The sequence below is a fragment of the Tarenaya hassleriana genome, unplaced genomic scaffold (assembly GCF_000463585.1).
Source record: "Tarenaya hassleriana unplaced genomic scaffold, ASM46358v1 Cleome31, whole genome shotgun sequence".
Lineage (NCBI taxonomy): Eukaryota > Viridiplantae > Streptophyta > Magnoliopsida > Brassicales > Cleomaceae > Tarenaya > Tarenaya hassleriana.
The window spans coordinates 1,014,688-1,037,187 of NW_010966274.1; the positions used below are offsets into that span (position 1 = coordinate 1,014,688).

At 35.7% G+C, this 22,500-nt stretch overlaps 2 protein-coding genes, 1 long non-coding RNA gene and 5 other non-coding genes across 20 annotated transcripts in view; 7 read left to right on the forward strand and 1 right to left on the reverse strand.

Annotated features, from left to right (window-relative positions):
- Positions 1-3,691: 3,691 nt before the first annotated feature.
- LOC104820576 (OPA3-like protein) lies at positions 3,692-6,425 on the forward strand. Of its 2 annotated transcripts, XR_772941.1 has the most exons (5): positions 3,692-4,112; positions 4,300-4,434; positions 4,923-5,009; positions 5,447-5,670; positions 6,154-6,425. XR_772941.1 is itself a non-coding variant. In XM_010551065.2 (4 exons), exons 1-4 carry the CDS (start codon positions 3,984-3,986, stop codon positions 5,609-5,611), a joined length of 516 nt encoding a protein of 171 aa, XP_010549367.1. In that variant the 5' UTR covers positions 3,692-3,983; the 3' UTR covers positions 5,612-5,842. The 2 variants fall into 2 exon arrangements, 1 of the variants encoding a protein (XP_010549367.1); XM_010551065.2 differs by lacking the exon at positions 6,154-6,425 and having other exon boundaries at positions 5,447-5,842.
- Positions 6,426-10,719: 4,294 nt separating this feature from the next.
- On the forward strand, positions 10,720-13,585 carry LOC104820577 (transcription factor VOZ1-like). 7 transcript variants are annotated; one of them, XM_010551070.2, is made up of 6 exons: positions 10,822-10,937; positions 11,245-11,321; positions 11,430-11,699; positions 11,873-12,022; positions 12,110-12,599; positions 12,695-13,585. In XM_010551070.2, the coding sequence occupies exons 3-6, from the start codon at positions 11,469-11,471 to the stop codon at positions 13,258-13,260; spliced, it is 1,437 nt and encodes a 478-aa protein (XP_010549372.1). In that variant the 5' UTR covers positions 10,822-10,937; positions 11,245-11,321; positions 11,430-11,468; the 3' UTR covers positions 13,261-13,585. The 7 variants fall into 7 exon arrangements, with proteins under 7 accessions (XP_010549374.1, XP_010549372.1, XP_010549373.1 ...); XM_010551071.2 differs by having other exon boundaries at positions 11,245-11,276; XM_010551072.2 differs by lacking the exons at positions 10,822-10,937; positions 11,245-11,321 and adding an exon at positions 10,720-10,801.
- Positions 13,586-15,211: 1,626 nt separating this feature from the next.
- On the forward strand, positions 15,212-15,283 carry TRNAP-UGG. The gene has a single exon. It is a non-coding gene; the product is annotated as a tRNA-Pro (tRNA).
- A 139-nt stretch (positions 15,284-15,422) lies between these two features.
- LOC104820578 overlaps positions 15,423-22,500 on the reverse strand; it is a 17,282-nt gene continuing 10,204 nt past the window's right edge. Inside the window, exons 1-7 of one of the 6 annotated variants that reach the window (XR_772947.1) lie at positions 18,716-22,500; positions 18,455-18,513; positions 18,304-18,338; positions 17,536-17,570; positions 17,062-17,114; positions 15,916-15,976; positions 15,423-15,670 (exon numbers count right to left, since the gene is read on the reverse strand). The exon at positions 18,716-22,500 is cut by the window's right edge and continues 484 nt beyond it. This is a non-coding gene — a long non-coding RNA (uncharacterized LOC104820578). Of the gene's footprint in view, positions 15,977-16,322; positions 16,409-16,691; positions 16,820-17,061; positions 17,115-17,535; positions 17,571-18,303; positions 18,339-18,454; positions 18,514-18,715 lie in introns of those variants that run through there. The other 5 variants (XR_772943.1, XR_772946.1, XR_772944.1 and 2 more) reach the window with 5 other exon arrangements.
- Positions 18,881-18,952, forward strand: TRNAP-UGG. Its single transcript has one exon. It is a non-coding gene; the product is annotated as a tRNA-Pro (tRNA).
- On the forward strand, positions 19,848-19,919 carry TRNAP-AGG. The gene has a single exon. It is a non-coding gene; the product is annotated as a tRNA-Pro (tRNA).
- On the forward strand, positions 20,855-20,926 carry TRNAP-UGG. The gene has a single exon. It is a non-coding gene; the product is annotated as a tRNA-Pro (tRNA).
- TRNAP-UGG lies at positions 21,927-21,998 on the forward strand. The gene has a single exon. It is a non-coding gene; the product is annotated as a tRNA-Pro (tRNA).

The following is a 22,500-nucleotide window of genomic DNA, read 5'->3' on the forward strand; positions in this document are numbered from 1 at the left end:
GAGATACATATTCACCGCCTCTATCACTTCTGATCATTTTGATCCTTTTATTGAGTTGTGTCTCAACTTCATTTTTGTATTGTTTAAATGCAATAATAGCTTCATCTTTACTATTAAGCAAATAAACATAGCAATATCGTGTGCTATCATCAATAAAAGTTATAAAAAACTTTTTGCCACCGCGAGATGGTGATGATTTCATGTCACAAATATCTGTATGAATTAAGTCTAGAGGTTCACTACTTCTCTTAACTGATTTGAAAGAATGTTTAGTAAACTTAGATTCAACACAAACTTCACACTTTGATTGCTTACAATCAAATTTGGGCAACAATTCCAAATTGATCATTTTTCTCAAAGACTTGTAATTCACGTGTCCCAATCTAGTGTGCCATAGATTATTCGACTCGAGTAAGTAAGCGGAAGAATCATTCTTATTGCCATTCATGGTCATTACATTGAGTTTGAAAAGTCCCTCAGTGAGGTAACCTTTTCCAACATACATGTCATTCTTACTTATTACAAGCTTATCGGAAACAAAAACACATTTGAATCCGTGTTTCACCATAAGTGATGTCGACACTAAGTTCTTCCGAATCTCCGGTACATGAAGAACATTAGTGAGAGTCATTATCTTTCCGGAGGTCATCTTGAGGGCAACCTTTCCAGTCCCTTCAACCTTCGCAGTTGTGGAATTTCCCATGAATACAGTTTCTCCATCTTTTGCGGGAACATAAGATGAGAACATCCACTTATTGGCATACACATGGCGGGTAGCACCAGAATCCATCCACCACTCTTTTGGATTTCCAACCAAGTTAACTTCAGAGATCATGGCACACAAATCAATATCTTCCACTCCGGAAGCAATCTCCATGATGTTAACATTGTTTTTCTTCTTGGTCTTTGGACCACGACAATCCACAGCTCGGTGACCAAGCTTACCGCAGTTGTGGCAAGAACCCTTAAATTTTTTAATAAATTTATTCGGGATATTCTTTTGGTTAGCATAATTCTTTCTTTTCTTACCAACAGCATGTTCAATGACGTTTGCTCCTAAGACCGAGCTTGTCCCGCGAGCTTTCATTTCGGTCATCTTGTTGTCCTCTTCAATTCTCAGACGGACAATCAAGTCTTCAAGCGACATCTCTTTTCGCTTGTGTTTCAAGTAGTTCTTGAAGTCCCTCCACGAGGGTGGTAACTTCTCGATGAAGGCAGCTACTTGAAAAGCTTCATTGATCATCATACCTTCAGCAAGAAGATTCTGAACAATGACTTGCAGTTCTTGAACTTGGGTTGAGACTGGTTTATTGTCAACCATCTTGAATTCAAGAAACTTGGCGGCTATGAACTTCTTCATACCGGCATCTTCAGTTTTGTACTTCTTCTCGAGAGCCTCCCATAACTCTCGTGAAGTAGCAACAGTACAAAAGACATTATATAATGAGTCATCTAAACCACTCAAAATATAGTTCTTACACAGGAAGTCTGAGTGCTTCCAAGCCTCAATCACCACGAAGCGTTCCTTTTCCGGTACAGACTCTGCCGGTTTAGGAGCATCTTCCTTGATGTATCTTTGCAATGACAATGTTGTCAAATAAAAGAACATCTTTGCCTGCCACCTCTTGAAATCAACACCGAAAAACTTTGCCGGTTTTTCCGCAGGTGCTGGTGCAGGGGGAGTCACTGTGGGTACAACCACAGGCATAGCAGCAACATTTTCAGCCATTTTCTGAAAATCAGAATACCACGTTTTAGTATTACAACTAAAAATATCAGAATTTTAAAACCTTACGGTAATAATTTCTGAACTCGATTATTTAACCACGCGGTAATAATCTCAAAACCTCAATGAGGAAACCATAAAACTATTTAAGTGTTATTTAGATCGTTTCCAGGTAAGAGGGAGCCAACTCTATATATAGAGCGCATAATTATCCAACCTCTTTCCTTGGCAAAACTTTCTCACCGTCAACACTTAAATATTTTATCGGTTTTTTTTTTTTTTCGAAATTGAAAAACTTTACTTTGTCTCCCCGGGGACGAAAGTTCGTTTTTCCACCAATAACAGGACAATATATAATAACACAATACACAATAATTTCCTTAAGCTTGTTGGGTGTGTTATTTTATATGTCTCATATTCATGCATAGTTAACTTTCAATTTCATACCAAGACTGTCCAAGTTTAATAACTTTCAGAACATACGACCAAATCATCCATGTTATACACCATTAGAAAGATAATTTTGATATCTACGAAACGATATCAAGAACATGCAATTCCGATAACGGTATAGAAAGTTATGTTCAAACCAACATCATTATATCAATATGATTTTTGTTTTAAAACCGGAAAACCAAATCCGAACCCACGGCGAACCGTGTCTCCTTAAGGAAATTATTCCCCGTGCGGTACCTACGGTTAATGGAATATATCCTCCCAGGATAGGACGGACGTACCTCACCGGAACAGTGGTACTTCAAACTCCGGTGCCTTGTCGAACTCAAAGCTCGGTTTGAATCACAAAGGAAAAAAGATGATTTTCTTTCTTTTGTAGAAAGCTTTTGTGTTTTTCTTGATGTTCTTAAAAATGAAAACAAAGCCTCCTATTTATAGGATTGAAAAATTGTAAAACTCCCAAAAGTCATAAATATTTTTTAAGTTTTAGAATATAAATGTGGAGAATAACATATAAAAATATCTCCTTTCATTTAATTAAAAAAAACTCCAACAGCTTTGTGTTCATGGGTAGACAGAATATGCAGAGCAAAGAGAAGAACAATGTGTATGAGTTTATTATATAAAGAGCTATTATTTTTAATACCAAAAGGCTCAAAAAGGTGAAATATATATACAGTCGGGTTTATTGATTTTTGAAAAATTGATGAATAATTTTGAAATTAAATAAGAAAATATTTAATTTAAAACAATAAATTGGAGCTGAAGAATCTTCCCGGTAATTTTGTGTAGTGTGTGTGCTAAAAAGTTTCATGGATAGAGAGAATGAGAATGTGCAGAGCAAAATGAAGAACAATACAGTAGGGTAGACATTTCGATTCGGTTATTCAGAACGGAACCGAATCAAAAAAATGGTATTTTTTCCGATTCGAAACCGTTCTTAATTCTCGAATGGTATTATTTTTAGAGAACCGAATTTTCTGGAACCGAACTGAACGAACTTTAAAAAATCTCGAAAAATCTATATTTTTTTTCATAAAATCCAAAACTGAACCGATATAGAAACTGAATTAAACCGAATACAATATAAAAACCGATTGATACCAATTTTTGTAAAACCATAAAGATCAAATCGATATATTCCCGTACTGAACCCGAACTGTTTTCCGAAACGTCAATCAGAGTAGTGAGTTTATTACCTAAGAACTATTTTTTTTTTTTATATGAAGTGGCTAAAAAAGGTAAAATATGCACTTATTTATATATAATTGGGTTTACAGATTTATTACGACTTTTTTTTTTGCCAAAAATCAAAATAATCTGGTTTATATGTGAATTAGTGTAATTTTTGTCTTTTAGGAAAATTGAAACGAAGTTTGTATGTTTTTAAATGAAAAAAAAATGATGAATAATTTCGAAAATTAAATAAGAAAAAAATTAATTTAAAACAATAAATTGGAGCAGACAAATCCCACCTGGACCAAATATTCTAAAAAAATAAAAATAAAAATAAAATAAATTGGAGCAGAAGCTTCCTCCCGAAATCGTTTTCTGTGCTCTCTTCTTCTTCTTCTTCTTCTCCAAGTAGAATCCAAAATCCAAAATCCAAGCTTCTTCGAAATTTCAAAATACCATGAAAAAACTCCTATTTGACCGGAGAATGGTGATTTCTCTGCCCGTGTTCTGATCTTCCTCAAACCACCCTAAATACCTCAAGATCGATTGCTATATTCCGTCACTTCACGCATCGCGTGATTCGCCGGCGTCGTAGTCAACTGGGCTTTTTGGATTCGACGGTGAAATGGTGCTACCGTTGATGAAATTGGGTACTCTCGCTCTCAAAACCATAAGCAAGCCATTGGCGAGCCAGCTCAAGCACCAAGCCAAGGTTCATCCCCGGTTCCGACAGTTCATCGTCAACGTTGCTCAGGTTAAACGGAGCTTACCCTTTTCAAATCATCGCATCTTCTCTCTGTTTCTCTTCCTCAATCTCGATTCTATGCTTATAGGAGAGACATTTAGGTTTGATTCTGTAGAAATTAAGAGTGGAATGAACCTAGGAAGACTGAAAGCATTTGTGATGTTGAATTGGTATGTGTTGTTGAAACGGGGATCAGAGAAACCATCGGCTCACAACGCAAATTCAAAGAAGGATATATGGGCATGCGACTAATGAGGAGATTCGTCCATTGAACGAGGAAAAAGCTGTCCAGGCTGCTGCGGATCTCATCGGCGAGCTCTTTGTATTCGCGGTAATGCTTCTCTCTTCAACCTTCTCCTGCTAATCATGTCGCTTTAAAACCGAAACGAAACGAGTGGAAACGAATGAATTCATATGGTCGATCCCAAATAAACTTGGCATTAAGGCCATGCTGATGTTGATGTATGTTTTAGAGTTGTTGATGGTTTGGACATGGCTTTCAGGGTTCATGGTCTCATAATTTCTTGCGCTGTTTTTTTTTGGAAGGGTGTTGTTAACTTGACAAGTGAGATTCCAGCTTAGTTTCGGGCAGAAACCTTTTGAAAGTATCTCATAAGGGTAGTATGCAGCATGATATGGAAGTTCTTGTTCTTGTTTTCGTAAACATATTTCATATGACACCTTTGATGTGATTTTTCAGCTTTCTTCCTTGTGTTCCAGTCATTATGGATCTCATACTTCACATTTGTTGTCCAAATCCAGAATTTTACGTGTTTTAATCGTATGTCTGGAAGAGATCTTACTAAGCGATATGAACAGGTTGGTGGAGCTGTTGTGGTATTTGAGGTGCAGAGAAGTGCCCGGTCAGAAGCAAGGAAGGAGGAAGCACGCAAGAAAGAACTCGAGGTAAGCAAGAATACCCTTTTGGAGAACATCCATTCCGGTATGAAGGAGAAGGTGTTTTAGCCTTCTCAGACCTCCCAAGTCGAGAACTTTTTTTTCTCTCGGAAGAATTGATTCTTGTTCCATCATAACATGGGGGATTTGCCTTTGTGTATAGACGACATATTATAATGTGCATGAAAAAGAGAAAGAAAGGCCACAGGCATATGCTGTCGATTGAAGTATGTGGAAGTGGGTAGATTTATGGATCACTATCATATTGTGCTCCAAGAGGAAGTGATCTTGACTTCGTTAGCGATTCACTGTTTACGGGAATGGTCTTGGAAACGATTTCGCGGTTAGGAAGAACGAAGTGTGGTTCAGCCTCTATGAGATCAAACCAAAGAAACAGTTCTTGATTGATTCGGGATATGCATCTCTTTCTTTCTCTCTTGTTCCAGGAATTGAGGGCAAAAGATGAAGAGCTGCAGAAAGAAGTGGAACTCCTTAGGACCAAAATAGAGGAATTGGAAAAGCTTGCTGAATCACGGGGACTAAGCGGGATATTCCACTTGAAAAAATCCAACGCAGACAGCGGGAAATCAGGGGATGGGAAACCGACATGATCATCTGCCAATACCCACGAAAAAACCATCCTCGGATTGAGGGTAAAAAAAACATTAAGGTAACGATTCTTTAAAGGGCGGGGAGGGAAGTTTCTTTCTCGTTCTTGTTCATTCTTTAGATCCCGTTGTGTGTTCATGTATGTCATGTGATGAGGGAGGAGCATTCTTGAAATGTAATAAGCTGATGGAGTCAGAAGTTTGGAAATCTATCTGATGCTGCAGCTTTTTACTTGGTTTGGCTGAAGCATTTTTGCTTTGAAACCTCAAACCATACACACTATGGTTTACTAGGGGTGCAAAACATGCTGGCTCGGCTCGGCCCGGCGGCTGGGCCCCGGCCCAGTATGAGCCAGTCTGTTTTCAACCCAATTCATATGTGGTTCGTTCTTTATATCCTCCATTCAACTCGCGAGACGAATAAAAATAATTTTTTTTAAAAATAACAAACAATTTAAAAAATAATAATAAATTTAAAATTTTTAAAAATATTAAATATAATAAAATAATGATTGCTTTGGAAAAAAATTATTCTCGTCTTGCAGTCCAATTCGCGGGTCAGATGAACCGGTCTGTGACGAGTTTGGCTTGTGACGCGCTGGTTTACCGGATCCACTCTTTCTTCGGCCTCATACTTTTCCAATCCAATTCTATAAAAACGAACTGGCTCGTGGGTTAGGCTCGTTTGTCCATCCCTATGGTTTAGGGACAATGCAAAAAACCTTAGGACATGTTTTTGTCTTCAGAAATATGATTACAATTCATTACCTATGTCCTATGCATGTGTATTGGAATTGCTAACACTGCTATTTTTGGTAGTGGAAATTGAAAATGACCTTACTAGAAAGAAAGTCCACTTTTTGACTTTTTGTGTGTGTGTATACATATAGATACATATGTATTGGATTCCCAGAAATAATATATATGTATATAAATTTGTAGGTATATAATATTGGTACGTATACAAGATTAAAAAAAATGGTAGGGGTGGACAATTCGGTTCGGGAATCTGGTCCCGAACCGTACCGAACCGATTAATTCGGTTTCGATTCGATTCGGTATTATATAAAAATACCGAACGGTACGAAATTTGAAATACCGAATGGTTCGGAAACGGTTCGGGAAATACCGAACGGTATTTCGGTATTTTTATTTTTTTATAAAAAAATACTTAATATTAATAGTTAATTATGATATTTACTAATATTAAGAGTTTGTTTGCGCAATGCATTGAAATTAATGTTGAATTTTTTTCAAGTTGACAAGTTCAAAATTTTATTTTGTTGTATAAAATTATTATGTTGGATCTCTTTGCTTTTATATTATATGAATTATAAATATATCATGAACCGTTCCGAACCGTCCCGAACCGTTTTTATTTTGATTCTTATTTGGTACTTATTTATTAGTATCGTACCGTCCCGAACCGTCATAATACCGAACCGAATAATATACGGTACTAATTTGGTACAAATTTTATAATACCGAATAAACCGTTTCCGAACCGAACTGTTAAAATTCCAAATCGAATTCCGATACGCCCATCCCTAAAAAATGGTACACACATGAACTTTCATATTGTCCATGGGCTATTAAGATTCTTTGAACGGGACCATATTCCCTCATCGCCAATCTCTTTTAGATTTTATGCTGAAAAATAAATGGTTATAGAAACAAGTATTTTTCCCGACGTCAATTTTTGCCCATGAACGTATAGTTTCGTAATTATTTAATCAGAGATTTTTAAATGAGTTAAAAAAATTTAAAATAAAAACAATTAAAATATACTCAAAATTCATTATGATTTCACTGTTGTAAAATGTACAAACTATTGTAAAATCTATAAAAAGTTCTAAACTTGTATAAATTTTTACACTTTTGGTTCGATAAATTTATTTTCAAATTTACAAAATATATAATTATAATTTTCTAAAAATGTATCATTATAATTCTCAAAATGATTTTTGGATAAAAAACATTGAGATTTTTTTAGATATTAATTTACAAAATTGAAAATTGTAATGATATGTTTTACAAGTTTGGAAATAAATTTGTGAAACGAAAATTTAGAAATTAAGTTTACACCATTTTACCATAACTTTTTTTTTATTTTTTATAGCTTTTACCTTTCAAAAATCCACAATTCTTTTTTTTTTTACTTTTTATTCAACTCCTAATTTTGGTATGATCTGATTAGAGATAATTTTTTATAAATAGGATACCGATCTGTAGGGGTGAGCGTTTTAACCTATAACCGGGGGTTTTGAGGTACCCGGCTTAATAAGTATCCGAATAAAGGGTACCCGAATATTAACGATGATGAGATCGAGTATTAATAAGACTAATTAAGTTTTCGACCCCCGAGTCCAAGTGGGGGTTCAATTATTTTACAAGGGATACCCAAGAGTACCCGGTATATTTGTTAAAAATCTAAAATATACTTTATATTTATAATGTTTTTGTCTAAATTATTCTTATTATTTATTAAAATACTTTTATTTTAGTTCAATTTTTTTATGTTCTAAACCTTTCTATACAAAAATTTCACCATTTCAAATCTCATTCTATACAACCGAATCAATCATTCATCTCTCTCAAAATTTTACTCATCTCTCTTCATCGTGAACTTTTCTCTTTATGCTTTGACCTCTCTCATTTGTATTTTCTATATCTATCATTTTATAGTTCAAAATTTTATAAGTTGTATGGTCCGAGTACCCGCGAGTACAAGATCGGGAATCTCATTAAACCCGAGCTACAAGTATCCGGATTTTATAAAGCCAAGAATGAGATAATATTTTTGTAAAACCCGCGGTAATGAAGACGAGATAGGGTTTTCTAAAAATTGGGGGTACCAGACCCGTGCCCACTCCTACCGATCTGTAATCTCCGTCCATTTGTTCAGCTTTTTTATTATACCATTTAATAAGAGGGTATCTAAATTTAAAAAAGAAAAAAAAAACATGGGAGAGGAACAATGTAACAAAAATGATTTCTTCATTAATAGTTATCCATTATTTGTATATATATATATATACATATATATATATATATATATATATATAATATGTGAAATGAAATAGGCATCACAAGATGGGAATATGAAGGAGAGTAGTGGAAAAGTCTCTTTATTCCTTCCTTAGCCAACTCATCCTCTCTCTCCCCACATATTCTTATCGTTTCACATTTTTAACTCTTTATTCATTCCAATTTGCTCCAATTTTATTTATTTCCAACACTTTTTTTAAAAAAATCCCAATCGTTACAATTATTTCATCTTTATTGTATCTGAAATTCGGAATCCACAATGGGAATTTAGTATTCTGAAATTTAATATGAAGACACGTAACTTTATAAAATTCTTATATAACCCATTAATTCAGAGATTTTGTTCCATATGAATGGTGAAATCTATTCTTAACTTTTAATTGCTATTAATTAAGTATTGACTTGTTAAAAAAATACCCACCAAATTTTTTTTTTATAATAGGAAGATCGATATAAAAAAAATTCACAAATTGATATTAATTTTTACTATAGTCCAAATGCAAATTGACGATGAATAGGGATGTTTTACCAAATAATATTTAATATTAGCATCAATGTAAAAGGAAGAGTATCCTAAAAAAGCACCGTCATTATAGACACACACGCACGTGTGTGTATATATATATATAGATCATACATATTTATTTAGATAATCTATATTTTTTTTATTTAGAAATAGATATTTCGTACAGTAATTTAATAAAAAAATCAATAGATCTGATTGAACTCCAACATTTGGTTATTGACGAACTAAACGAACTGAGAACCAATTGTTTGATACAAACTTTTTATAACATATACGAAAAAAAACAATAATTATTTTAATATTATATTAAACAAGGCAATGGTAAAATAATAAATTTTTCATTTAACTCTTCATATAAAAATTTCAAAACAATGAAAAAAAATAAACGAAAGCTTTCCTTTTCAATTGATGAACACTAAAATTAAGGGATAAATAAAAAAACCCCTTCCACTTATTTTCCATTATTTGTGTGTGTAACATTTTAAAATATAACATCTGTATAAAATTTGTTATATAAAGATTGATATGTATAATATTTATATAAATTTTGAATATTACAACATGATATATTTAAATAAATATTATATTTTTATTTTAATTTTTAAAGTTGTATAATTTATACATATTTTCTATCAAATTTTATAGATTTTTATAAGAAATTTAAAATAAAATATTTTTAGAGAATTTAGATAGATAATGAATTTTTTAATTTTAATTAATATTTGATGATTTTTTTAATAACAAATTTAAAATAAAAATTTATTTTAAATAATTATTATAGTTGATGATTTTTTTGTTTAAAATTAATAGTTGATGGTTTTTTATAATGAATTTTAAGTCGAATATTTTTTTTTTGTGTAAGTAGTATATTTAAAGATTTTTTATGGGTTCAAAAATAATTAAAAACTTTTAAAATTTAGAGTTAAAAAATATCTTAAAATTTTACTTTCACTAATTTTATATTTCTTCCACTAGGGTGGACGTTTCGGAAAATGGTTCGGATTCAAAACGGGAATGAAGTGGTTCAGTTTTTTCGGTTTTACAAAAATAGGTACCAATCGGTTTTTATATTGTGTTCGGTTCGATTCGTTTCGGTATCGGTTCGGTTCGGTTCGGTTCTGGATTTTATTAAAAAAAGATAGATTTCTTTTAAAATATTCGGTTTTCGAAATTTTTTAAAGTTCGGTTCGGTTCGATTCGGTTCTGGAAAAATTCGGTTCTAAAAATAATACCATTCGGAAATGAGAACGATTTCGCGTTGAGAAAAATACTGTTTTTTCATTCGGTCCAGTCCAGTTCCGAAGAACCGAACCAAAACGCCCACCCCTACTAGTCACACACTTATTTTCCATGATTATCAAGTTGTGTTTTTTAATTTTCCGTGGAATATCGTATGTTCACTGATTATGAAATCTAATAGATATAATCTAAAATTCCAAAATAAAACCATAATTTCCAATGGAAACCGATAAATACCACAAAAATAAAAACATTATATTAGCGCTTTTATTTCGATAACGAAAGATCGGTTCTATTGTCATTTCACTGTACATTCTCTTATTTATTTCTCAGAATTTTAATTTTTCCTCATTCAAGGAAAAGGAGCCGAAAAATCGAAGGTGAGGGCAGAAGAAAAATTTTTCTGGTTTCAGAATATTTACCTTGCTTTTGCAGTTCTCTTTCTTCGTTCGATTGGAGAATTTTCTCGCGATTTCCCCGCCTTTCCCTGTACTCTGCTTTTGCAATTCTCTTGCAGTAAGATGTTTTCTCTGTTCTAATCTCTTTTCCTGATTTGGGTTGCTCGAAATTTCTCGTCTTTTGCTGTTCCCCTCGAGCTTTTCTCTTATGGCGAACTCGATCTGTTGGCGCTCGCTCTGTGTTTGAATCGAATTTCGTGTTCTCGAGCTGTTTGATCTTGTGGGTTCGTTGTAATAAACTCGAAGATCAAGAGAAACTGTTGATCTAGTAAAGTTTTCATGCTGTAACAGTTCTGATCCTAGCAGTGATTTCGATTTTTACTGTCTTGATGATCATCTAGCTCATGTTTAGATTCCATTTTCAGGCAAAAGGGTACCTGAGTTTTGCCCTCTCTCGGTAATTACCAGATCTTTTGGCGGATTCTGTCTTGTTGCTGATATTGTTAGTGTTTCAACCAAAGATTCCAATCCATTCTTGTTGGAACTTGTTAAGAACATAACTTGTCTGAAGCATTTGATTGATTTAGGTTTTGATTTGTTGTCTGAACAGAATCTGTGTGAGTGAGTTTGGTGGGGGAGGGAGTTTCATATGACAGGGAAGCGGACAAAGACCAGTTGCAGATCCGCTCCTCACAAACTGTTTAAGGATAAGGCCAAGAATCGAGTTGATGATTTGCAGGGAATGTTATTGGATCTTCAGCTCGCCCGGAAAGAGAGCCGTTCTTCCAATGTAACCCTCCTCGAGGAGCAGATTCATCAGATGCTTCGTGAATGGAAGGCCGAACTCAACGAGCCTTCTCCTGCTTCATCCTTGCAACAAGTAAAGTATCTATGAATGAATCCTATTTATTAGTTTCCTTCTCAAAAAACGGTTTTTTGCCTGTGATTCTTTGATTGATGGAAACAGTATGATCATAACTATAAGTGTATTGGATATGTATTCGTGCTCGGAAGGTGATGAGAATGTGAGTTTTGTGTTCGTTTCATTTGCAGGGCGGCACTCTTGGATCTTTCTCATCGGATATTTGTCGCCTGCTTCAGCTCTATGATGACGAAGACGATGCTACGAGCAAGTTAGCTGCTCCAAAGCCCGAGCCTCTGGACCCGGGTCTCGAGGTTGGAAATACCAATGTTTTCCAGGGGGTGAGTATGAGTATTACTCGTTCAGCTTTAGTCTGATCACGAATGATTATACACCGGTTATACCATTGCCACGGTGAATTCTGACAGGGATACGATCTGGCTCAGGGGAAGTCGGAACACGGGTTTCCGTTGGTTGATCATGGAAACGATTATGACGGAACAGCTCAGTTGGAATATCATCAGTATGATCTGATGCAACAAGGGTTTGAACAGAACTTCAATGGCGGTTTCAATGATTGTTTAGGGTTGGGTGGAGAGGATGCATTGAATATCTCTGCTCTCATGCCGACTTTCTGCCCTCCTCCCTCCGCATTCTTGGGCCCGAAATGTGCTCTCTGGGACTGTCCCAGGCCGGCTCTAGGGTTCGACTGGTTCCATGACTATTGCAGCAACTTTCACGCCGCTCTGGCCTTCAATGAAGGTCCACCCGGGATGAATCCCGTCGTCCGTCCTGGAGGGATCGGGTTGAAAGATGGTCTGCTTTTCTCAGCTCTTAGCGCGAAAGCCGAGGGGAAAGATGTCGGTATCCCCGAGTGTGAAGGAGCTGCAACTGCTAAATCTCCGTGGAATGCTCCCGGTAAGCTTTTGCTCGCAAGATTTTCTTGGAAATCTTTTCATTTGGGAATCAGGTTTCGTTTATTTTCATCAAAATGTCGTAATATGTAACTGCAGAGCTCTTCGATCTTACGGTTTTGGAGGGTGAGACCATAAGGGAATGGCTGTTCTTCGACAAACCGAGGAGGGCATTCGAGAGCGGAAACCGAAAGCAAAGATCCTTACCGGATTACAGCGGGCGTGGCTGGCACGAGTCACGGAAACAGATCATGAACGAGTTCGGAGGGCTGAAGAGATCTTACTACATGGATCCGCAGCCACTCCACCATTTCGAGTGGCATCTGTACGAGTACGAGATCAACAAATGCGAGGCTTGTGCCCTCTACCGTCTGGAACTGAAACTCGTCGACGGGAAGAAGAACTCGAAAGGGAAAGTATCGAGTGACTCGGTCGTGGCTGATCTGCAGAGACAGATGGGAAAGCTCACGGCCGAATTCCCGTCTGATAACAACAAACGATGCATCAAAATCCGACCCAAAGGTAACGGGAAATCACCCGACGGGAATGGATATTCTGCTCGGAACACGACAAACCCGACCGACGACAGCAAGTTCGGGTCTGGAGCAGGTGCGGAGTACAACAGTTACCTGGTCGGGAACTTAGGAGATTATTACATCAACTGACTGGAGAAAACCTCTGGTTGAATCAGTTGCTTTTACCCATTTATCTTGCAGAAGACGAAGATGAAGCTTGTGTATATATATAAGGAGGTGATGTGGCAGCCGCAAAACTATTCCTGAAGTGTGGGAACTTGTTCTTGTTCTTAGTTCTAACACAAAGCAGGATGAGACAGAATGTTATAAAAGATATCACATTGGATAACACATTTTTTTTCGGTTCTTATTTTTATGTATTTTGATGCATTTTTGGATTGTTCGAATCCATGAGGGATGCAGATTATGAAATTATGTAACCGAGAGAATAAGTTTTTTTATTTTATTTTATGAATTCCAGCATTGATACCATGATAAACCAAGCTATTTATGATATAAATCCATCATAAAAATAGGGTTGGCTGTCAAATTCGGTTATATATAATTAATTGGTTATAAACCAAATGACAACCGAACTATCCGAATTTGATATTAATTTGAATAAAATATAAAAATAATAAAAATAAATATTTATATAAAAAAACCGGAATTTAAATTAAAACTAGTATAAAAATTGAATGTATATAATTTTTTTAAACCAAAAAATATGAACCCAATTATAACCGAACGAAAACCCGAAATATACATCCAAATATAGAAATATCAATTATAGATAGAATAAAATATAATAAATTTTTATAATATATATTTAACACGGTTTAAAATTATAGAATTTGTTTAATAATGTGATGTGATATGGTAGGATATATATCATTTCTCATTTGTTATATTTAGTTAAAAAATACAATTTCAAAACACATGATTTGAAGCATATCTTACAAAAAATTTCAATGAAACCGCTTAACTAGATAATTATATATGTCTTGCACATATTCTTAGCACTTTGGAGTTAGAGTTTTCAAACGCTAAATTATAAAGGTATTGAAAAATGATTGGTTATACATATTTAATTCAATAATGAATAACATCTCAAAAAATATGTGTAGACTCATGCAAAATTGTATTTAACATTCCAAAAGAAAAAGGCTTTTGTTATCAAGGGCAATGTTTTGTTTATGCCATTGGGAGTATATAAAAGCAAATGATATTTTAGTCCAACCCAAGATTTCAGTGAACACTTAGCGTGATTGCAATTAACATTGATAAAATTAAATTTTATAAATATGAGAGATTAGTTTGGAGAAAAACGTGCCCTTATGGGAAATAGCATATGGCAAACGAAAACAAGAATAATCCCTAACATTCTCTCGAGTTTTGTTTTTTATTATCCAGAAATTTTCCGTACTTTTGATCCAACTACATTTTTTAGAAGACTGGAAAAATCCATATAAATACCCTCTCCAAAGAGATGTTCGCAATTGGATTGGAAAAAAAATTTACCCCACCGTTTACCAGTTGAGTAGCCTATTTTGGGTATATTCTCTCGAGTTTGTTGGTTTCACAAAATATATATAAATGTTATCAAATGATTAACTAACATTTTCAAGTATTTTTTTTTGTTCTGTTATGTTCTTTAAGGTTCTCTATTTGGATTACACAAAGCCAGGACAATAAACATAAAAGGCATTGGGATAAAAGGCATTGGGATTAAGGTGGTCCTGAGGAAATCAAGTGTTTGAGGTTTGGCATCGGTGCCAGCTTACTTAAAGACATTAAAATAATATTTTATTGTATTTTTTTGTTAATTTTGAGATTCTTGTTTCCACTGCTTTTGTGATTAGAAATATAGTTAATATTTATATGACCATAAGCTGATACAAAGGGACGTTGTTAGTTTCTAAGGCAAATTACCGATTTAGAATGGTAAAAAAAGGCTGAAGGTAAGTATAAATAAAGTTGGTTTCACAAAATAAAAATTAAATATCCAAAAGAAAATGCAAAAAATAATTTTACATAAATCAAAATCAAAATTCAAGGAAAATTATTGATTAATAATTCAAGAAGACAGACTGACAATAGAGGGCATTTGGTCTAGTGGTATGATTCTCGCTTTGGGTGCGAGAGGTCCCGAGTTCGATTCTCGGAATGCCCCTTCATTATTTTGAAAATCACGAATTTACCACACTTCATAAATTTGTTTTTTGGGCCTTGTTACCTTGTTAAATCTCGACTTCTTTCAACTTTGCTCCCACCCTCCCCCACCTCTTAGTCTGTGGAAATCTGTAAACACCAATACTCAGATATCCGAAACATAAGAACACAGAATGAGATCAGATACGCCCACCCCTAATAAAAGTCGAAACTTTCACATAAACATGAACCAAAAAGATGAAATCCAACCGCATTTAGCATTTTTAACAGAGCCAAACTTCAAAGTACAAGGGCGTGAGTATTTTCTCGTTGCTGGGCGGTTTTTCCGAGCAACAGGAAACAATATATCGTTCCCTGATACCTTCCAGCAAAAACAACTTCGGAAAACCTGAAACCAGCTTTCCAACGCACGGAACATAAGAAATGGACGATATCATGGGCGAGTTTCAAGTGAAAGGGCAGTCTTAAACTCAGGCATTTGGTCTACTTGTGTGGAGCGGATTTAACACCTTTCAATGCTCAAGAGCTGAAAGTTCAATTGGTGTGTGCCCAGAAAAACAGAATCCCAGCAAGGATTCTAACATTTTTCGGACGATAGTCTCGAACAGAAGATCAACGGAGAGTGGGACTTACGATAGTGTTGTCCTGTCTGATTCTCAAGGATTGAGCTGCAGCTATTTGATAAAAAGATCCCCTGAAATTTTCCAGACAAAAATAAGACCGGAAAGCTGGATATCCTTTTCAAGAACGTATTCACAATTCGGCATTTGGTCTAGTGGTATCAAATTTTCCAGAATAAAATAACAATTATCATCAACGCAAACAGAGTTTTTTTTTCTCTTACTCTTGAACTGAACATAAACAATTGGGCATTTGGTCTAGTGGTATGATAATAAGGTTTAGGCCTAACTCCACCACAAACTAGCTTAAGAGTGGAGGTTTGACCCTTCCTTATATATTAGCCCCAAATCCCTCTCTTTTTCCGATGTGGGACACTTATCAATACCGCCCCCTTTAGACAGGGACGTCCACGGCGCTGGAGCAAATCTGGTCGTTGGCAGCTTCTCGGTCCATCTCCGACCGTTCTTCTCCCGATCGTCTCACAGGCACCGTGTCGACCGCATGTCTGCAGGAGAACGGCCCGTCAAAGGCCCACCGGAAAATAGAGAGTTAGGCTCTGATACCAATTAATAAGGTTTAGGTTCTAACTCCACCACAAAAGCTAGTTTAAGAGTGGAGGTTTGACCCTTCTTTATATATTGGCCCCAAATTCCTCTATTTTTCCGATGTAGGACACTTATCATATGATTCTCGCTTTGGGTGCGAGAGGTTCAGAGTTCGATTCTCGGAATGTCCCCTTGACTTTTTCCAAAGGTCTATGTCCTAAACAACAACAACAACAACATCACCTTTATTTGGGGTAGGCAACATGAATTATTCGTTTCCACTCTGCAATCGTTTCTGAGGCCAAAACCACACTTCTTCTATCAATCACTAAGACTGATCGAATAAGCTTGATTTTGAACGTCGTTATGTCCTAAAAGACAGATAGAAATTATTTGATATAAACTCTTGTCCTTTCTATGAACTTCAACAACTGAAGAACACATACTCTCCTCAAGTTTCACAAAAGAAACTCATAAACCAAACTGGCAACCATCACAAGTTGTACATTAGGGCCAGTGGTTGACTATGCTTTTCAGTGTAAGAGGTCGCTAGTAAGAGTTTTTAATTATTATGTGCTGAAATTCAATTAAAAGAACGAGATCTGAGATTTACCTTATCGGCTGGTCCGATGAATTTTAATTAGCTGAATCAACAAAGCCCTTTCCCTAACAAAATCAGCAAGGAAAACATCATGATGAAGTCACTTACACCAATGGCTTTATTACCATAAACCATCACTAAGCAGGAACTTTCATTTCAAGAAATGATGAAAACCAAAAAGCATTTCCAGCATTTTACTGAAATTCATTAACAGCAGGGCATTTGGTCTCAGTGGTACGATTCTCAGCTTCAGGTACGGTTGAAATGCCACGTTGACATTTCTAAAAGCCAACCAAAAAACATAAGATAATGTGTCCTTTTTCAACTCCATCGTACAACAAGCAGCTTCAAGCAATTGGAAAACATGCCATATCAGGAAAGTTATACAGCAAGAGAAGATCAGAAACAAGAGAGGTAATTAACCAATGACACAAAAAATCTAAAACAGATTCAAACCAGTAAAATGTTCAGAAATCGGCCACTTACATCAGTCACACTTTGCATGATTCTCCAAGTTTGAACTGCAGCAACAGGAAGAAGATTCCGTGAAAATATCCGTCCAAATATCATCAGAAAGTAGAGATAGGCCTTTCAAGAACGTATTGAACAACATAATTTTCTTTTGCATGCAACTTGCTTCTTGATGGGGGCATTTGGTCTAGGGGTATAATTCTCAACTTTCGATGCGAGAGGACACCAGTTCAATTCTCGGAATATCACGGTGACTTTTTCTTCAAAGTCTATATTCGAAAGTCCAGATGAACTTACTGGGCAATAAGTATGACATTCTATTAGAATCTCGTATCGACCATATATGGGGAAAACTAAGTCTATACGATCATGGGCACCTTACCCCTAAGCTAGCTTTTGGGATGAGTTCTACGTATGAGCCTTAGAAAGAATCTAATTAGACCCATTATAGGGTGGGTTCTATCACATTCCCTACAAGATTTTCTTACCATTGACGTACACTCCCATCTTTCCCTTGACATTTCACATTTCCAGGAAGATAAAACTAGAAACCAGAGTAGGGCCTTTTTAGCACGACTCGATTAACTTGCAAAATAAACAACTAGACCTGAAAACAGCCCAGTAAAATTTTCACATTTTTTCTTCAAAAGTGGTCAAAGTAAACTACAAGAACAAGGTCTACGATGTACGTTAGCTTTTCAATCCAGCTACTTAGATTTTATTTTATCAGGAAAACAACTTCGCATAACAAATGTAACAAGAAATTAGATAGAAGGAACTTACACTAGCTCTATGTTGCCAGATTCCCCAAAAAAGAGCTGCAGCCATAAGAAAACGATCACATGAATTTCCAACTAAAAAAAGAATTAAATCAACAATTCGATTTTCAAGAACTGATTGAACAAAAAAAAGCATAGTCCTTCAGCTGAATTACATGAATGGTCTAGTGTTGCGATTCTCGCTATGGATGTGAGTTCGATTCTCGTAATGCCCCTGAACATTTTGGTTAAAAGTCAAAGTGCTAAAAAGTAAACTGAAGTTTGTAAGGTACAAGACATAGCTTTTTAAGCACGTTTTTTCACTAAAGAGGTTCAACAATTGCAAGGCATAAGAGAAAAATCGAAACCATTGGCGTTTAGACTAAACGGCTGAAATCAAACCAGAAAGAGAGAAGGATGTGGACGTAGGATCTTACAGTGCTACTATTTTCCATCATTCTCCAAGAATGAACCGCAGCAACAGGAAAGAAATCATATGCACTGTCCGTCCAAATAACATGGAAGCAAGATTGGCCTTTCAAAGTCATATTTAGCTGCAAACATTGTCCTACTGCCTTTTAAACTGAATTACATCAGCAACCGGGCATTTGGTCTAGTGGTATGATTCTCGCTTTGGGTGCGAGAGGTCCCGAGTTCGATTCTCGGAATGCCCCTCTAAACTTTTTACATATTCAACATCACGAACCCAGAAAAAGATAGTTACTTGGAAATATGCAACTTATCCTTACACGTACGATCTGATAATATCTTTTCCCTACTAGACGGTTATTTGAAAGAATGGACATGGAATTGCACATAGATTTTCACCAAGACGACATTACAGAGCAAGAAAATGACATTTTCAAGAACTAGATAATCAACAAACAGCAATATCATTTGCATTCAAACTACGGTGACAGGACAACATGAGATTTGATCTACTGGTATGATTCCAAAAAATTTCCATCCAGAGACATAAGAATCCAGATATCAGCTTCCCAACAATTAAAAAATAAAAAATATAAACAACAAACAGCCATTTCCTTTAGCCAATCGATCTAATAGTATGATTCTTGCTTAGGATGCTACAGGTCACTGAGTTCAGATCTCAGAACAACACCATAAAATATTTCAATAATCAGTGTTAAAAGTCAACTAAAACACTAAGACACAAAGTGCAGCTGTATTTTCAGATCTAATGACTTATATTTACTGAACAAACAAACAAATTGCACATAGGAAATCCAAATTGTTACAAGACTCATGACATTTTACAGAACAAGAAGCAAGATCTCGGAACATCTGTTACGACTTCCACAAGTAATGCGGTGAAGAAAATCAAGTAGGAGAGCAAGATCTATAATGTACCACTGGTTCCATATTTGATTATTTAAATTTTGTGCACTAGAATAAATTCAATACACTAGCTGTAGGCCACCCAATTCACCAAACATGAGCTGCGCCAATAATAAAACGGTCATATAACTTAAAAAAACTAAGGCAGAACTTCGAATTTCAAGAACTGATTGAACTACACAAATGTGTTATAGCCAAACTATATCAGCAACAGGGCATTTGGTCTAGTGGTATGATTCTCGCTTAGGGTGCGAGAGGTCCCGAGTTCAATTCTCGGAATGCCCCTCGAAAACTTTTCTTTTCAATTAAATTTTTTTCCCCCAATAACTATATGCAGCATTCATGTATTTGAGAAACCTATAATAATACAAGTATGTCAGAAGCAAAAAAACAGATAGGAAAACTTGGAACGAGCTCTCAAAGATCAGACCTTGGATACCCTGTTAAGAGTTATTCAATATTTTAGATTTCAAAGTCAACAAAGAGAACAACATCTGAAAGGCAGCTTCCCTTTCATAAATCTGTATTGGTTTTCAAGAGAGGATTAACAGCAATCAGCATTTAACACTTCCACTGAGATGCATAAACAGATGGGCATTTGGTCTAGTGGTATGATTCTCGCTTTGGGTGCGAGAGGTCCCGAGTTCGATTCTCGGAATGCCGTTCACTTTTATGAAGTCTGTGCTCAAGAAGCCAGCTGAAAGTTATATCCTACAAAGTGTCATCTTTTCCCCTTGACCCTCCACCAATGAGCTTTTGCAAAGCAAAACACATTCCAGAGAGTGACAATTTAACCAAATTGGTGGCTTTCAACCAAACTTACATTTCAAAAAAACAAAAGGCAAGATCCCCCAGCATATTTACTGAAGGGCATCACAATTCAGGCATTTCATCAAGTGGTAAGCTTTCTAACTTCACATCTCGGAATACCCTGTTCAGACAGTCAACTACGAAACAATACAATGTACGATATCCTTCACATTAGAATTTAGATGGCATAATTTTGTTTAACCAGAAACCACCTCTCATGACATATTCAACTGTAAACTATCAGCTATCTATACTAGCTAAGCTGCTAGATTCCTCATGAATGAGCTGAAGCAATACGAGAAGGACCACACATAAATTTCCAGAGGGAAAAGCAAAGGAAGCAAAAATTGGCTTGTAACAAAAAGGATAGCTCAGCAAAAGAGTCGTCTGACTGAATTACATCAGCAACCGGGCATTTGGTCTAGTGGTATGATTCTCGCTTTGGGTGCGAGAGGTCCCGAGTTCGATTCTCGGAATGCCCCATAAACTTTTTACATATACAACATCATGAACCGGGAAAAAGAAAGGTACATAGAAATATGAAATACATCCTTTCACATACAATAAGATAATATGTTTTCCCTACAGAGGCTTATTGAAAGAATTGACAAGGACTTGTACATAGATTTTTACCAAAAGAGCATTACAGAGCAAGAAACAGGCATTTTCAAGAACTAGATAATCACCAAAGAGCATTCTAACTTATAATTAACAAACAGCCGTTTCCTTTGGTCATTCGATCTAATAGTATGATTCTTGCTTAGGATGCTACAGGTCACTCAGTTCAGATCTCAGAACACCATAATAAAATAACTCAATAATCAGTGTAAAAAGCCAACTAAAACAATAAGACACAAAATGCAGCTGTATTTACAGATCTAATGACTTGTATTTACTGAACAAAAAAAAAATTTGCACATAGGAAATCCAAATCAACTAGGAAGACACCAGTTAGCTGGCATTTGCACTAGTTGCCTTTGACCATTAAACACAGGAACAGTCTTTTTCAACAGAAAATGGCATTTGCTTTAATGATTTAAGTGTTAAATGAATTGCATCAACAGATGTGCATTTGGTCTAGCAGTATAATTCTCGCTTTGGAGCAAGAGGTTCAGAGTTCGATTCTTGGAATGCACCCTACAGATTTTCTACACCTCTTTGTCTTTTTCTTTTCTTTTCTTTTCTTTTTTTGGTCGAAACAAAATCTCTAGCACACAATTAGCAAGAGAACATAAAAAACCTAAAGGTGCAATATTCACCAATAATTCAAACAATTGAAACTGATGTTCATGGAGAAATATATTTAGAGAGCATGCACTTACAGTAAGGTACTTTTCCTGAATCTCCAAGAATGAGCTGCAGCACGTAGAACTATATCGCCTTTCCATTAACAGTATTAACCAACAATCTCAGCAAGAGTTCGAATTTCATGAACTGATTGAACAGCACACACATTGCTTTAGCCAAACTATACCACCAACAGGGCATTTGGTCTAGTGGTATGATTCTCGCTTTGGGTGCGAGAGGTCCCGAGTTCGATTCTCGGAATGCCCCGTTGATTTTTATGAAGTTTTTGTTCAACAAGCCAGCTGAAAGTTATGTCCTAGAACACTATTCATTTTTTCCTCTTGATCCTCCACTAATTAGCTTTTGCAAAGCACACATATTCCAGAGAGTGACAATTGAACCAAAATTGTGGCTTTCAACCAAACTTTCAGACATGTCAAACAGCAAAAGGAGAGATTCCCCAGCGTATTCTTATAGATTCTTCTTTCGTGGTACTATCATATTTACTGAAGGGCATCACAACTTAGGCCTTTCACAAATGGTAAGATCTGTAACTTCAGATCTCAGAATACCCTCTTCAGACAAAGTCAACTACGAAACAATACAATGTACAATTTCCTTGACATTAGATGGCAAAATTTTGTTTAACCAGAAAACACCTCTCATGACATATTCAATAGCAAACCATCAATTATGCATACTAGCTGTGCTGCCTGACCCTATGAATGAGCTGAAGCAAAACGAGGAGGACCGCACAGAAATTTCCAGA